General features: G+C 36.3%; 3 protein-coding genes across 10 annotated transcripts in view; 2 read left to right on the top strand and 1 right to left on the bottom strand.

Moving 5' to 3' along the window:
- Nucleotides 1-2,410: 2,410 nt before the first annotated feature.
- Nucleotides 2,411-6,929, bottom strand: LOC136284083 (suppressor of tumorigenicity 14 protein-like). The gene is made up of 4 exons (XM_066173890.1): nucleotides 6,826-6,929; nucleotides 6,287-6,361; nucleotides 5,291-5,354; nucleotides 2,411-2,609 (listed from the first exon to the last, which is right to left on the bottom strand). Exons 3-4 carry the CDS (start codon nucleotides 5,346-5,348, stop codon nucleotides 2,431-2,433), a joined length of 237 nt encoding a protein of 78 aa, XP_066029987.1. The 5' UTR covers nucleotides 5,349-5,354; nucleotides 6,287-6,361; nucleotides 6,826-6,929; the 3' UTR covers nucleotides 2,411-2,430.
- Nucleotides 6,930-11,035: 4,106 nt separating this feature from the next.
- Nucleotides 11,036-13,661, top strand: LOC131775521 (cadherin EGF LAG seven-pass G-type receptor 2-like). The gene is made up of 2 exons (XM_066173879.1): nucleotides 11,036-11,619; nucleotides 12,916-13,661. Exons 1-2 carry the CDS (start codon nucleotides 11,370-11,372, stop codon nucleotides 13,341-13,343), a joined length of 678 nt encoding a protein of 225 aa, XP_066029976.1. The 5' UTR covers nucleotides 11,036-11,369; the 3' UTR covers nucleotides 13,344-13,661.
- A 38-nt stretch (nucleotides 13,662-13,699) lies between these two features.
- Nucleotides 13,700-17,037, top strand: part of LOC131789216 (adhesion G protein-coupled receptor L4) — a 29,457-nt gene continuing 26,119 nt past the window's right edge. For all 8 annotated transcript variants that reach the window (XR_010719075.1, XR_010719072.1, XR_010719077.1 and 5 more), the window contains exons 1-2: nucleotides 13,700-14,026; nucleotides 15,042-15,283. The gene's annotated coding sequence lies outside the window, so the exon portion shown is untranslated. The remainder of the gene's footprint in view (nucleotides 14,027-15,041; nucleotides 15,284-17,037) is intronic.

The following is a 17,037-nucleotide window of genomic DNA, read 5'->3' as shown; positions in this document are numbered from 1 at the left end:
TTAACATTTACAGTTAAAGTAGGCAATACTAACACACTTCTCATCAATCATCATATGGGACTGAAAGCTGGCCTCGGTTATTCTTCATCAACTGTTTTCGAGATATGTCATTTATTTTACTATTACAACGACTGGTATTAGAACATCAAATTCTCATCTTCATCCTCTCATCCTGTGTTTTGCAACTCACGCACGTTTGCGGTATTTAGGAATGTTATGGAAAGTGGAGCAGATGTTATAACTAAATTATTAACTTCAGTAATCTAATCAAAAATCACTTACACGCTGGTGTATTTCACAAAGGCCGTACATGAGTAGAGAAAGCACAGAATGACAATGAAGTTAGGGAGATTAGATGAAAAATGAGTAGGCCAATAAATGAATTATGCATTGAATTAATTCGAAGCCTCAACATCGCCCACGGGGAACCCGTAGATCCGTTCAAATTTCAGCCCCCGGGGCCAAAATTGTGTTTCAATACTCTACCCAAGTGCTGTACTTGATGGTAAATTTTTTTTGAAAAGGCAAAATGAGCGATCCTGATATTCTGTACATTGCCAAGCCCTATAAGCTATACCGGGTAGACCTTCTCTCCGGAGCCATTCGTACCCAAAAGTGAACTCTTTATCTTAAAACACCTCCACATTACAAGTTACAACACTTGTATTCGACACTTCCGGTTCAAATTCCCACCCCAACAAGGCGAGGCTCACATTCCCTAACCCTGGGCACGAACGACCGTTCCCCAACGGGGGAATGTTAAAAAGAAGTATTTTGTTTTTAAACGATTTGATTTTCTTTCGGTGGAACATAAGTAGGGAGAAGTCTTTCTTCAAGACCTTCACCGAAAGCAAGTTTCGTTATGTCTAAGATGGTGACGCTTTGATCTCCTTTGCAGAGAATAAGAATAAAAAAAAACCAAATCCTCAACATTGAATGGACTCAAATCCACGCTAACTTGCATTCAAAGTTAAATATGATGCCACAAGATAAAGCTATTTTTCTAATTGTAACGATCATTTGTTTTTCAAAACTATGCAAACGCAAAATTAAGTGAGTCCTGAAGAGAGGCTAAGGTAAGTTATTCATTAAGGTTTAGGATTGAGTGTGTGACCTTGAAACATGGGTTATTTTACAGGCCGAAACGCAAATCTCGACTTCTGAATGAAGTACAACGCCTCCTGATCTTTTCTTTTGTTATTATTAGTTTTCAGCTGGTAGGAAGGGTACACAATGGGAGTGGTTTGCAGCTTTTTGATCATGTGACAGGTTAGGAGTAACATCTACATTAAGAAATTGAAGTAGCACTTACTTCCTGATGTTTCCGAAGTGCAGTCCATGAAAAACATAGAGAACGGAAAGAAAAGAAAATCACCGGCCATCACATCCCCGTGTTAAGAAAGCATAGAAAAGTGGGAAGAGTAATGAGATATTTCCTATACGGTGCCAGAAACTTAATCAAAATATTTAAATGCTTTTCTTTTGGACATGCAGTTTCATTATCATAGTGAATGATGCAGCTGAGTTAATCCTTCCTTGTGCTTTTTAAAAATTCCCGAAAGATCAATATCAACGCTCTGACAGCAAAGGTGCGCACTGTTTTATATTTCGTTCTCCTCCTGAAAAGGAAGAGCTATAATCGTGTCGCAAAAACTTGGTGACCTGTGAGCATATTGTTATCCTGCTCGCCAGGGCAAATAAAACAAATCCACTTTATACAAAAACAGGGGGCCTCGCCATCGTGATGGAAACGTGAAAGACGTCAAACTATCCTCATTTCAAAACTTACTGGGAAAACATAAAAACACATTGAATTATTTTTAGTAAATGATTTTTATACTAGTGACTGTCAACAGTAAGTTTCGATTAAAAAAAAAAAAATTCTAAAAAATTTCTCGCCCGCAAGCATGAATGCTTCAAACAGGTAGCTGCTACACTTCTCTTTGACAAAAGTGTGATTACCATTTCACTGAAATAATTACAGAAAAGTATAAATGACATAGAATAAGTAAGTGATTAAAGAAGCGAACACATTGTTTTGCACTAAAAAGTTAATAAATTAATAAAATATCCAAAAGATTACTTACTTTGAGCTAATATTTCCATGAAAATGTTTCGTACATTGAGAGAAAAGAAAACAATCTCAAATTATGTAGTAACCAAGATTTGTTTATTGCATTTGCAGTTGAAAGAAAAAAATAGCAACAACAAACAACTAAATAAACAATAAAAATGAAATGGAAACTGAAGAAAAACATACTAAATTGTCGATAGTAACAACAATAAGAACAAGTTTAATTTTGCCTACTCGGTCCATATTATAGTTAAAGTTATTAATTATTTGATTCATTGAAAAAGGGAGAAGGAGGAGAGACAGCTCCCAATATTTGTTTGTATCTCGACCTGATTACCACAGCACAACTTGAATAGTTAGCCATCAGCCCATAGGAAAGGCGACTGCACTATTTGGACAACGGTGACAGTGATAACAAACTTACGACACTGCTGTTCATCTGAACCATCACCACAGTCATCTCCGTAACGGCAACGTCTCCATTTACTAAGACACTTTCCATTAGCACAAGTGAACTCGTAGTTTGCACACTTTCCTGTATGATAATAAAAACAACTTAAATTCAAAGACAAAATATTGAGCCTGTGTATTTAAGAAAAGGAAAAGAACAAAAAAAACCTAAAATAATCCTAACAATTTAGACATACTTCTTAGCTCTGAAGTAAAAAACTATAGAACAGTAATTTTCATCTCCGAGGTTATGCCTTTGCCTCAAAATTCTCCCCTGCTAAATATGTTTGAACCGATAAGCAGACCAATAAGCAACTCGCAAGCTCTTGCTAACACAGATTCCCTTTCTAAATTTTAATCCCTGTCGTCTACGATAGGAGAAAGTTGCCGCTGACCCTTGGTCTCTCGGTGTCATTTTTTTCTTCTTTTGACTTTTAGACTAGTTTTGAAAAAAGAAAGAGATGAGGACTCGACTTTATCCTTTTTTTGATAACATGAATATCGGTGAATTTCAGCTGTCTTGACAGAAAGGCTTTGTAAATATATATGGAAATCGATGGACATGTTTGATTAGTTTCTTTCCTCCATATCTCATACCGTCTCCCTATCAAACAGGAAGTGACCAACTAACTTTGGTTTTTGTTCCGTTCAGTTTGTCGTTTCAATCCACCTCTTTAAATCATTATTTGATACTTCAAAGATCCTCAATCTTAGATTTTCTATTGATAGTTATATGTGAACCAAATAAATACAAGCGACGTGTACAAAATATGCCATTCCTTCAATGCGGTTATCCGAGAAATATTACAAGGAAACGACACAAAGATAGATTTAGATTTATGATACTTACGGCCAGCTAATTGGCGCAGGTAAAACATGAAAGAAAAGGAAAAGCTACTCAATCGGTCTATTAGTATCATTACAATACTGTTAAGCTCTATGAAATTTTGGTTTTGGCGTACTGGCGACAAAAGTGTACGTGTAAAAGAAACATTTATCGGTAAGCTCTACATTAGCAATTTAATATCCCCTGTGTTGCGACTGTTCGCGTTTTCGCCTTTTCGCGGTCAGTTAATACAGTCAATTAAGGCAATGCCGATGGGTGCATGACTATATTTCTAGAAAAGCTTTTTTCAAATTAATATGCTAACGCTTGGGGAACTCAATATACTCGAGAAATCCCGAAGTGTTCATTCACTACATGCATGCGTAATAATGGTTGCTTTAAAAATTTATCATATAGAGCATTTTACGTTGCAAAGTACAAATCATCATTTCTGGTCTCCCAATAAATGCATTCGATTTTTTCCAACTGTAAGATACAAAAGGAGTTATCTCGTATATGAAATCGCCCCTATCTCATTCAACTAGTTGCAGTTTATTTCATTCGATTTTAAAGTGACTTTGGCCATCAGAAGAACCGTTTTCATTCCGTTAAAGTTCTTAATCTAAAGATGGCCCAATGTGACCAATATTCAACCGATAGCCGGTTCAGTTTTGTAAAACTCACTGCATAAGATTTACGTCACAACTTTATTTCGCTGTCTTGGAGGTGTTCTTGGAAATGAGGTGTTCTTGGAAAATATAGTTTTTTTTTTATATTTTTGAAAAGAGAGTTAGCCTTCCAACTTAATATTACTTTTTGATAATAGCATTTTTACGCTAACCCTATATAGAGAATAAGAAGATGTACAGAAGTAGAAGATCAACCACAGTACTTACTGCATTGTTCGTCTGATCCATCACTACAGTCAGCGTCTCCATCGCAGCGGTAAGGCGCTGGGATACACTTTTGTTGATTTGCACAAGCAAGCTGATAGCCACGACAAGTTACTAGCAGATGATTAAAAAAAACACATAAACCGTGACAAAACGTTGGCACTTCTTGTACGTTTTTTACCAAAAATATATAATGAATATTAACGGCTACTTCACGACTTGAGCAGCTTACTTTTAGTGATTGATCCTTTGTGACTGACATTTTGCAGTAACTTTTCATCACAGATCCAAGCTTGATATCCGTTAACATCCACTTTACATTTTTTCAGTTTATCGTTATGATTTTATCGAGTTCTGCATTTAATAATCTTTTCGTCGATTCAGCCCGTGCCAATTTTTTCTCCGGATGGCGCCTAAGGTCTGACTCTGTCCCGAACGTAGCCGGATACAATTTCTTGATGGCAACAAACTCCTGAGGTTAGTTTCCCTTTGTTCTCGATGAGAGATAAAGCCTTCCAATTTACTGAAATTCTCACGAAACGATTGGAGTACAAATTGCCTACATCATACGCAATTCAGAAGTTCACTGACTCAACTGTACGTGATGAGATTTACTTGTCTTTAACCATTATTGTTATTATTACCATCATTAAAAATAAACATTTATTATCCGTTGAAATTTTCATGGAAACATTTTAAGATGGCGAGTTTTCGATGAAATGTTGCAAATACCAGTAAGACACGCGAGCGAGCTTCTTACCTGAGATTTAAAGCTTTTCTCATTATTTTTTTTAATGTAACGCCAGCATGAGATATTGAATGGTTTAGACCGGTTGTTACAAGTACTTAGTGTATCAGTTCTATCGAAATTTGGTGTAACGGGTTAAGTCCTCTAAGGTCTCCTTCAGATACAGAAAAGCCTGTTCAGAATAGGGTTGGAATTTATAATTTATCTAACATGCTAAACTTCTTTTGATTATAAGGTTTCATAGGGCATCACTCGGTTGACCAAAAGTTAAACATTACAAAATGGCAGAAGCAACATACTCGCAGATGTGCAGGGGACGGCTACCAGCAAGAGCAGTAGAACAACCTGGGGATTCATGACAATCTTTGTGGAAACAAAAAAAAGGTAAAAAATAATCAAAATCGGATGTACTCAAATCGTTCCTTTTTTGGTAGGAAAGTAAGCAATCCGCTGATTGTTGTGCTGCTTAGTCAAGTTCTCCCACAGATGAAGGAATGATAGGCAGTCTGAGACTGCATGTGGCTATTAATATAGCTACTCAGTACAGCACAGTGACCAATTGACTTTCAACCAATAATTCAAAGGCAGCAAATAATCATATAAACACTTATAATAATTCATAGAGGGATAGCTCAAAAACAGTTCCTCCAGCCTCTAGGCTCCAGAGTGATACAACTATGTCTATTTTGCCTGTTCATTATAATACTTTTTCTTATTTCATTGTAATTCCATTTTTTTTTAGAAATAAATACCTGTTGTTGTTGTTGTAGTAATTAAAATAATGATAATGATGCTACTATGGTCACAAGCTACTGACAAAGGTCGAAATTACGTTTGAAAACTTGTTGTGCAATTTGATATTTCACCATCAGAACTTAGAATGAAGATTGTATGTTGACATTAGCAACAATGAAATGTTCTGATATACACAGTGCAGCTCAAAGATAAGGGGACATTGTATAGAAGTACCATGCGCACGTATCAAGCGACATACGTCGACATACTCGCATAAATACGCGTATGTCCTTCTCGTATGGGCCTTTGTCATTCCTTGCTCTACCTGTGCTTTGAGAGGCATTGAGTTGTAGAAAAAAAGAGATGGTAAGTCTTTAAGTTATTAGTAGATAGCCGTTTCCTTTAGAACGAGCGGCCAAGAACAAATAATGTAGATTAACCAAACATAATAGCTAATTTAAACGACGGGTGCTGTAAAGAAAAATGTCCAACAAATCTTTTTTTTTATATATTCTAGCGCACGGTCGTTTGCCTTCCGTTGATAACAATATGTGGATTACCTCAGAATTGCATGATCTCTCCCACGGATTTTTTTCCCCCTCCAATGTTGTCTTGTTTTCTTCCTATTTAATGTACTATTTTAAGACAAAAAATTTTAGCAGTTTTTCCTTTTTTTGTCAAGAGGAAAACAGGTAAATGTGCGAATATAATTCAGCTATAACGACCACTTAGATCTAAAACTATAAAAGCAACGCTTATTTAACAAGCACTTTATCAGAAATAAAGCATACAGAAGCAAAAAAATAAAAAAAATTGGCCAAAAATGCTTAATATACTGAGATAATGGTATTAACACAACAACACTCTTATGTCCGTCGAAGTCGCCCCGATCAGAATCAGTACTTGTATGGTACTAAAAACCATCAGCTTTAAAAGTAATTATTTAACGACCGAGTCGAAATAATAGAGATGAGGATCATCGGTGATGATCAATTATACACGGCACATCATCAGCAGGTAACAACTGAATTACATAATATTTAGAATAACCATGTTTTCAATGTTCCACACGGTACAAAAATAGCCTAGAAAAAATTACCTTTCTCAAAGGTGTCTCTCTGAGAATGAATAGATTCCTGCCGAACAAAGTCGAAAGTCGCTGAATATAAATATTCCTTCCGTGATAGCAAAAACCAAAAAAAGGAAGACGGTGTCGGTAACTTTGCATAAAGATGTATTTCAGAATCCAATTCTCTTTAAATGTTGATGACCTCACTTCGAATCGAGCAAGTAAGAGGGCAAGAAAATTATAAGCTTGCAACCATCTGGAGAATGCAATTAACTTCTGAATAAACGGGTCAATATAATTTTATTATCACTTGGTTCCGTAATGATAGTCAATCCAACACGTTAGAAGATTCAGATCGAGAGTAACTGAGGCATCTTATGGTTCCCATGAATTTTTTTATAAGACTCTTAGGAACAAAACGTTCAAGGCTTCTCAAATGAGCAAACACCTTTGACGCTGAACAATTCTAAGGAGAAACCCCCCGTAAAAAAATTAGATAGTTATCAGATAGGTAAACACTGCTCTGTTGGGATAGAAAAGGCGAGAATAACAATAACAATCGTAATAACGACGATGATGATACATGTAAATAATAAAAATACCAATAACCATACTAATAAAATGATTAATGATAACCTATAGATGGGTAAATTCTCATGTAGCTTTAATGTTTTCGAATACCGTTGCTGATCGGCAAATTAGCATAATATTCTTCTTGTTGATCAAAGATTAGAATCATGACATCATCATTGTTTTGAATCAGCCAATCAAGTGAGAGATCCTTGAAGCTTGAAGCCATTTGGTGACAAATAAAGTTTAGTGGCGTCATTAGACTGTTTCAACCGTCAGCTGTCAAGCAATTTTCCCATTTCCAACAGTTTCTAATTTCCTTTCTCTTTGTCTTTCTTCGTTTGTTTTTTGTTTTTGTTTGTCGTTTTAGTTTGGTCTCGTTTTGTTTTTAAAGTGTATATTGATTCGTCTTGCTTTTTCTATAACGTTTCTGTTCATTTTTTAGACAGTTATCAGTAATTGGCAAGCGTTTATTTGCGATCAGCGGCCTTCCTTTGAAGCTTTATTTTATCCTTTTCGCCTGAAAACATGAAAAATGAGCATTGCTGCCCCTGAACTCTCAGCTTGAATTCTTGGCTGTGCTATTAGGAAATCACAAATGGAAAATTAGCGTTTTCATTCAAACTGTATCAGCGTGAAAATTATTCGCGCTATGATATGTATCGCTCTCTTTAAGAGTATTTTTTTTTCAGAGAATGCTTTATAAGTTGCATTGCTCTCAAGGCTCTTGAGTAATTGCGTCAAATTTAAATCAGTGTATGCTCTGTTTTAATTGATTACGGCTTTGATGTCGAGAGTGTCTTGTGATTTTTCAGATATCGCATAGCAAGTGTAGGCGGATCTGCACTCAACGCCTGTACTTAGAATGACTCGCCGAAGCAGTGCACTTTGCTTTCAAAACAGATGGCTGTCATTTTTTGTAAGATTTCAGGACACATTTTTTTTTTTATTTCAAGATGACAACCCAGTCGCATCAACTTCCTTCTTGAATATTTACTTCCGAATTCATACCTGTTGGTATCCATATTTGATTTAATTTCGCGTTATATCGTATTTCTGTCAATCGTTAATTAGCGACTTAATTATTCCTTGAATTTTTAAAATCTAAGGACATATCTCCCCGTTTGAAATTTAATCGATCTTTTTATTATTCCAAGTTTGGAAAGAAGAAAAAGAATTTCGTTGTTTAATGAGAAGATATATTATGGCTAAGATAAAATTATAGGCGGCCTCAATATCACATATTTTTGGATCCTGTCTCTTGTGTTTTATCGTCAACCGATCATTAGCAAGTCTTGACAGGGTCAAAGTTACAAACACTTGTAAAGACAACATACGTGTCAAAATATTCTAGAGAGTTTTTTTTCGCACTGCAAATTTTTGGCACGTCAAGAATTTGAGAGGAAATGTCAGAGTCACGCACGCTACGCTTTCGTTTACAAGTACAATTTTTGCTTTGCTAATTATTTGCGATCTTTCATCTAGGGATTGAGCACAAATCAGATGAAGGATGACCCAGGCAAAGGTCTGGTTGTGTTATTGCAATAGTAATAATAATAATCATGTACAATAATATATATATTTTTGATTTTTTGGTTCAGTTGCAAAAATTAGAGACTAACTTTTGCGCTTACGCTAAAGCAATATCATCAAGGTATCTTGTGTGACAGGCATTCAAGCCTTAAGATACAAGTCGGAGTTAAATATATTGTCAAAAGCGATTTCAATCAATTTTATTTCCACTAAAAAATTTGTAAAATTCCGCGCAAATCTTGTCAATTTTGCGAAAGTTCTTGATTTGAACGATGTTTTCGACAACTTTTCGATATGACGAAATAAAAGCACTTGCTGTATTGATCACACGGTGAGCCTCTAGTTCTTCTTTTGTTTGCAAATAAATCACACAAGAATGCTTGTGGAAAATCAAATAATTTTATCTGTCATGCAAACCTTGGGTTCAATAACTCGCGCGGCTACAGAAAGTGATCACGTGAGGGCGAGGAAGCCAATTAGCTGAAACCTGTCAGTCAAACAAATTAGACCTCTTGCCGACACTCGACTAAGCTAAGTGAAAAGATCAAAGGTATTTCAAAGCTCGTGTGCTCTAAGATGAGTGCTCTATCCAATCTTGGGCCATGTTGATGGAAAAGTAAAATAGCGAGTATTGATCATTTACGTATGCTGAAGGAAGAACTGGTGATTTTCAACTTCGCTCATGAAAAGCGCTTATCTTAACACGGTGTCAACAGACTCACCGCCAAATGGCTTGTTTCGACCGCGTATCGTTGGGTTTTCTTTTACATTTGTGCCTGTGGCCTTTTCATCGAGTGGACGGCACCGTTATTAATATTTATTCATCGTTAGAGCCGTATAGTATTTTAGCTAATTTAAGTAGACCGGGATGGACGAATTACACGCTTGAAGCATCGAACACCGACGAACACACTACTCTTCTTCAAATTCTGTCTATCGTTCAACAAACGATTATTGCGAATGATTCGCAAGCCAGACTGCACATCTCTACAGCTCAATCCGTTTAATAGTTATGTATCATCGACTTCCAAATTTAGTTCAGCAGAGAGGACTCAAAGACCTCTGACCGTGACAATTTTTGGAAAAAACTGCTTTAGAAAGCTTCAGAGAAAAGTGTCTTGGACCGCTCCAGTCGGAACACGTGTGCTTCGATTGAAAGACTTCAGACATTCACGAAGAAGATCCTGCGCGCTAAGGCTTAGATTCGACGCCAAATCCGATTATTTGGTGCTTTGAAAATCGTTACTTGGACTTCAAGAAAACACTCTGGTAGTGGAGTTGTCATTTCCGGTTGGTTCTAAGAATGCGAGTGAAAATAAACAAGTTTTGAAGCGCGACTTGAGTTGTTTATCGATAAAAACGCAAACAATTTTGCCAAGAAGGTACGCCGATTTCGTCGTCGACCACAGAAAACAGCTCCCCGTTTCTCCAGCGCTCAGTTAATTGCTAAGGTTAGAGAAAATCGCCCCGTAGGAACAAGCGTTACAACGATTCAAGCACAAGATACGAACAATGGGTACGCGGGGAAAATTAAATCCTCGATGGAAGCGTCCCAGAATTTACTCAGTCAGTCGTTCTTTGGGATCGATCCTAACACGGGATTAATAAAAACTTCCGCTTCTTTAGATCGTGAAAAGATGCCGACGCACTATTTTCGTATCAAAGCCGAATACGAACAAGATAGATCGTTGTATGCTGAGGCAGATCTGACCATATATGTCGATGATGTAAACGACAACACGCCGAACTTCGAATCATCCTCCTACAGCAAAGTCATACCAGAGGATATTTATATCGGAGAGACAGTCCTTGATGTGCGGGCGCGCGATTTAGATACAGGTTCCAATGTAGATATCCGTTACAACATCATTAATAATAGTGGTGTTAACAGTGCATTTGCAATTGGTCAAAGTAGTGGTTCAATAACTATTGACAAACATCTGGATCGAGAAACTGTACAGCAATACTCCCTTACTGTCCAGGCAAGTGATAGTGCATCCTCTCCTAAGACAGACCAGGCCACTGTGCGAATTACTGTTACTGATGTCAATGACTGTGTTCCTCAATTTTTAAAGAGAGAATACTCCAGAAAGATTCCTGAAAACATCAAAACAGGGGAGCTAGTAATTGCTTGACTGTAAGTGCATTAGATGAGGACCTTGGCACCAATGGTGAAGTCACCTACAATTTTAGCAGTGGTAAAGACCAGGAACTTTTTTCTATCAATCATCTTAATGGTCAGATCAAAGTAAACAAGAAACTTGACTATGAGTACATTCCAGTGCATGCACTTTTTGTGATGGCTCAAGACAAAGGCGAATCGCCAAATTACAATGAAACCTCAGTGGAGATATATCTTATTGATGTCAATGACAATGTACCTCAGTTTGTGAATTCCGATTTTCAAGAAATGGTCTCAGAATGTTAGAGTGTAGGACACACCTTTATATCTGTTACTGCATTTGACGCAGATGATGGTACAAACAAACAGATCATTTACAGAAGTGAGTGCAACTGATCATGGTAATCCTCCGTTTAAAGGAACTGCTAATGTACATATAACAGTAACAGATGTAAATGACAACAAACCAAGATTTTTACAGTCCAACTGCAAAAAGCCCATTCTGGAAAATGTACAGCCTGCAACAGTTTTGGAAGTCTCTGCAGTTGATGATGATGAGGGTTCAAATAAAGCCATTATCTACTCATTTGCTAAAAATGGTAAATATATCTAATTTACTGTTTGATATTTCATCACGAGTTACATGTGTAAGTAAACCTCAAATAGGGTAATTTAGTATTATCAACTGAGTTGGTAACATAAATTGGCCACCATAAAGAGTTATAAAGCTGATGTTTTGAGTTTTAGCCCATTGTCATGGCTCTGAGAAAGGGCCAAGGCTTGAAACATTAGCTTTGTAATTCTTTAAGGTAGCCAATCTATACGTTATCAACTCAGTTGATACTAATGAATTACCCTGTTAGAATCCTCCACCAATGCAGCACCATAGTTTCTTTAGAAACTTACCCCTCTTAATTCCCAAAAACTGGATGTAGTGTATATAGACAGAATCAGTCCAATAACATATTTCAATTTCAGGTTTTCATTTGTATTTCCCTGTTGTTTTGTAGACATTTATAGCTTAGTAATCCCTATCCCTTTTCTGCTTAACATCAGTATACAAGTTCTCCATACTGTTCTCTATACATTTTCAATGGTACAAACCCTTTGCTGCTTAAGATCAGTATACAAGTTCTCCATACTGTTCTCTATACATTTTCAACCAACAAGGAGAATTTGTAGAACAATGAAGAGTTTCTTGGGTTTGTGATCATTTCCTTTATTCTCATGACCTCAATGTTTGATCCAGAGGTAAAACTGTTGGGAGTAATTAGATGTTTATCATTCTTAGGGATTAAAGGGTTAAAGATGTAAAATCTATAGCTTTGTTTTTTTACAACATTCCAAATCCTTTTTACTTAAAATTCATGCTAAGCTACACTGTCTAACACTGGTGCATGCCTAAAATTTGTTAACGTGTTTTAGCAAGAGTGGGTGAAGAAAAATCTAATCAGTGACACTCTTGGCTGCTTCATGTGTTCAACTATTGTTTTTGTTCTATTTACATTTGGACATCTGCTGTGATCTGAACAGACCCATGGCAACATTGAATGTGTTTGTTTTTACATAATAATAAAAGCACAATGTTGTTGGTCCTCTACAGCCTAACATCAGTATGCATATTCTCCATACTGTTGTCTATACATTTCCTAAGGTGCTGATGAGGAGAATTTGATAAACCATCAAGAGCTTCTCTTGTTTATGATCATTTCCTTTATTCTTGTGACCTTAATGTGTGATTCTGGGGGATATTTTAAGGAGAAATTAGATGCTAGTCACTCTTAGGGGTTAAAGGGTTGATAGGTTTCAAGTACAGGTATTGATTAAGCCATTTATGATCGTGTTCTTATTAATATTTTTGGTTGTTGTTGTTGTATTTTTCAATACTCATCTAGGTGATGGAGGTGGTGCTTTTCAAATTTATAGCAATCAAGGAGTCATCAGAACTTTGCTGTCACTTGATCGTGAAACAATTCCTGAATATGAACTGACTGTGGTTGCTGCCGACAAAGGCAGACCATCAATGAAGTCAACTGTGAAAGTCAAGATAACACTGGAAGATGTTTGTGACAGTAAACCAAAATTTGAAAAGGGTTCATATGTAGTGTTTCTTGATGAAGATGTGAGAATGCATTCCAATGTGGTCACCATGAAAGCAGTGTCCCAAGACCTTGTTCAAGATGGTGAGATTTTTTACAGCATTGTGTCTGGCAATGATCCATTAACATTTGTCATTCAGAAAAATGGTGTGATCGTGACCAAGAGATTGTTAGATTATGATACAAAACCTGAGTATTATTCTTATAGAATCAAGGGTAATTAAGGCAACTGAAAGTCACCACTTGAGGATGATATTTCTAATCTCAAGCTCTGAGTGGCTGTTTATAAAAATGATCGCTTTAGCTTTTATAATCCTTTGTATGTAAGAGACATGGTGTACATAAACATGGTACAGATTTCCAAAATGGCAAAAGTCACTCTCCTTTCCTTTCAAAGATGGCTTGTGTGTTGAAGAAATATGCAACTTCCCCTTAGTGACATCCAGAAAGAGCTGCTTGTCACACACTGACTATACTGACAAATCCAACACCTACAGCTCATTAAAGGTGGTATTCCGCTCAGTTGGAGTGCAAACTAATTACAGATGCCCCTGTGCTACTGACTGTTGAGGAGAAAGTTGCGACACAGGTTTAAACTTGTGCTACTCCAATCCTTGTGGAAACAATGGGAAGTGTCCGAGTGTAGAGGAAGGCTACTCTTGTATATGCAATCCAGGAAGAGCTGGTGTAAACTGTGTGATTGACATGTCAAAGAGCAAGTGTCCTACAGACTCAAAAGCGACAGAAAATCATCTAAATGCAAATCCATGCCATAGTGATGGTGGTTGTAAAAATGTTCTTGGAAGCAGGTTCACCTGTCAGTGCAAAGATCTGAATGAAGTTGATGGGTCACTGTGCCAACTGAAAACGTGCAGTTTTAAAAAAGGATCATTTGTTGCCTTTCCTGGTAAGGATTTATTTTGTAGTTACATGACTATAATTCCTAGAATAAGCTCTTCTACTTTACTTTAGTAAGCACCCCTTTTAAAACTTGCCACTTCTGCATGACTGCACAGGCCACTTGATACTGAATTTCACACAGGATTGAAAATGGATGAAAAGCTGACAGAATTAAGACACAATGAATTTTTGAATGTTGAGGTTTTTAAAGTTAAGAGCTGGTGTTGTGTAATGAATAGATTATTAATATGGGAGGTGACTTGAAATCAAACAAGTTAGTCACATATACTATGTTAGGAGCATTGTGTTCCAATCCAGGTGCTACTTCTACCTTGTGTTGGAGGATGGAATTTCAATTGGTGTGAGGCTTTTTGTGAGTTTAAATGTATTGGTTTACCACCCTTCATGTAGCTCTGTCTTAAAGGTAATTTTATGTTAACCCTTTTCACCCAAACATCAGTACCCATATTCTCCATACTGTTCTCTGTACATTTCCTAAGTTAACCCTATAACTCCCAAGATCTGATTGTTAATTCTCCCCTGTAGCTGCTATACATTTCCTTGTAAATTTGTTTTGAGAACTTGGTGCTACAGTAGATCAAGATAGCAGCTTCTACAGTACCGCTCGTATATACATTAACTGTGCAGACGAATTTCATGCACTCCGACGCAGAGTAGTCAGACGCAAAGGACTTAGGGGTTTGAAAAAGCTGTACCTGATAAGTTTGAATTTTCTCATTACTTGTCTGCTGAAGAATGTATGGATATTGTAGGGAGAAGTTTTATGTTAATCACTTCTGGGAGTTAAAGGGTTAATGACAAGGAGACTGTACAACAATCAAGAGCTTCTTTAGCTGGTGATCATTTCCTTTATTCTAGGGACTTTAATGAGTGATTTAGGGGTGATATTGCGATGAGAAATTAGATGCTGGTCACTCTTAGGGGTCAAAGGATTGTAACTGTTTGTAGTTTGTTTTGACATGATGATGATGATGATGATGATGACTTTATTTTTTTCCTAGCATTGAAACAAAGATGACATTTACACATACAGATGGAGTTTACCACCACTGAGCACAGTGGGCTTTTGCTCTTCAATGGACGGTGTGATGGAAAACATGACTTTATTGCTGTGGAAGTGTGACAAGGACAAGTTTGGTTCAGGTTTTCACTGTTTTCCCACAAAGTCATTGTTACATCAAATGTAAATGGTGGTGTCATTGATGGCAATTGGCATAAAGTAGAAGTGGCATTGCAGAACAGGGTAAGAATCTTTTTTGAAAAAAAATTTGCGATATGAATTCCATTTTATTTGTGTATATGCACATGAATGTGAATTACATTTTATTTCATCAAGAACCTTTTATACCATGTAAGTCTTGTGTTCAGTTAACCCTTTAACTCCCAAGATCTGAGTGTCAATTCTCCCCTCTAGCTGCTGTTCATTTTCTTTAAATTAGTTACAAGAATCTGGTAGTATCAGGTCAAGATAACAACTTTGAGTATTCTCTTTACCTGTGTAATGGATAATGTTTGGATATTATAATTACGTGTTTGTTACTTCTGGGAGTTGAAGGGTGAAGAAGGCAATGAGAAATTCAATTTATTTTGTATCACAGTCTGTTACTTTTTTCTGGTACTTTACAATTTGCAAAGTTCTGAATTAGATGTTACTTTAAATTTGTAAACTAATTCAAACTGACATGTACCTACAGGTAAAGTGTAAAACTACAGATTGGAGCTTTTCTAAAGCAATATTCACATAATGGTTTCAATATGTTTTTGAGTGTCCTGTGATTTTGTGGCTTAAACTTTTTACTCCAAAGGTTATATGTATTTTTGGTGGCCAATAGCCTGTAGACAACTCCTGTGTAATTTGAGGGTAAATATGTTAACTTCAGTTGTTAAGATTCAAGTGTTGAGGGTCATGTCTCAAATGTATCTGACCATTCACATTACCATGGTATTTGCTGGTTGCACAATTGTGTGTTTGGTTGCTCAATATCAGAAAAAAATGGCCAAAAATTGTATTATTTATGGAATTGTTTACTGATGTGAAGAGTGCAGTTCTGGAGTGGTGTATGTTATGCAATACTTTTCATTTGACATTCCTTACAAATGCACAAATTCCAATCATTTAAATCGGTTAGAGAGCCTTATCTCTTAGAGTTGAAAATTGTTTTTTTAAGGAACAATTTCATAAAATCACGCACTCAATCTTGGTTAAATTTCACTTTATGGAAGCCAAAACCTGATAAAAATCTAAAACATATGTTTTTCATCAGTGATTAAACAAACCACCCAAAAGACATGATCAACTTTGCAATTATCTGCTTCTCTGTGCTAATATTTTGATAGATATTACAGGACTATTTTATAGAGCATCTCAATTAGGGTAAAACTCTTGACTTCAAGAAAATTTTCATGAAAAACAACACTTGCCCTTTTTTCCTCTCGATCATCCATTAAACAACAACAGCAACAACTCCACGCAAGACAAAAACAAAAAAACCAAACTTGAAATTTTAATATGAAAACAACTACTACCTTCATTGATAACCTCTGAACTTAAAGACAGTCAAAATGTAAAGGAATGAAGATAAATATTTCCTTCTCAGATCAATAATCCAAAAATCATTTTGGAAGTATCACAGCTTCTTCAGAGCAACAAGCTGTTTAAGTTTGGAAAAAAAAAAACATACATACTGATGTAGACAACTCCTGCAGTGATAAGTAATTCAAAATTTCAACCTGGCACAGCTGTGAGAAACATGTATGAACATGCACAACATGTGCCAAGATAACCAGTGTTTTAAATGATCTTGCCATACATTGTATACAAATGAACAAATTGACTACATATGAATAAAAAGTCTTAACACTTTACACCCTAACATCAGTATGCATATTCTCCTTACTGTTCTCTATACATTTTCTAAGGTGCTGGCAAGGAGAATTTATCTAACAATCAAGAAATTCTTCAATTAATTATCATTTTCTTTATTCTCATGACCTAAA

Source organism: Pocillopora verrucosa, chromosome 11, assembly GCF_036669915.1.
Source record: "Pocillopora verrucosa isolate sample1 chromosome 11, ASM3666991v2, whole genome shotgun sequence".
Lineage (NCBI taxonomy): Eukaryota > Metazoa > Cnidaria > Anthozoa > Scleractinia > Pocilloporidae > Pocillopora > Pocillopora verrucosa.
The sequence above is the reverse complement of the archived record's forward strand: the minus strand, read 5'-3'. Positions and strand labels throughout refer to the sequence as shown.

What these genes read in the sequence shown, in the direction of transcription:
- LOC136284083 (XM_066173890.1), bottom strand. Translation starts at nt 5,348, where the DNA reads ATGAATCCCCAGGTTGTTCTACTGCTCTTGCTGGTAGCCGTCCCCTGC. An exon ending in CGTCCCCTGCACATCTGCGA is followed by an intron (nt 2,610 to 5,290) that starts GTATGTTGCTTC and finishes ATTATCATACAG; the next exon opens with GAAAGTGTGCAAACTACGAG.
- LOC131775521 (XM_066173879.1), top strand. Translation starts at nt 11,370, where the DNA reads ATGATGGTACAAACAAACAGATCATTTACAGAAGTGAGTGCAACTGAT. An exon ending in CTACTCATTTGCTAAAAATG is followed by an intron (nt 11,620 to 12,915) that starts GTAAATATATCT and finishes ATACTCATCTAG; the next exon opens with GTGATGGAGGTGGTGCTTTT.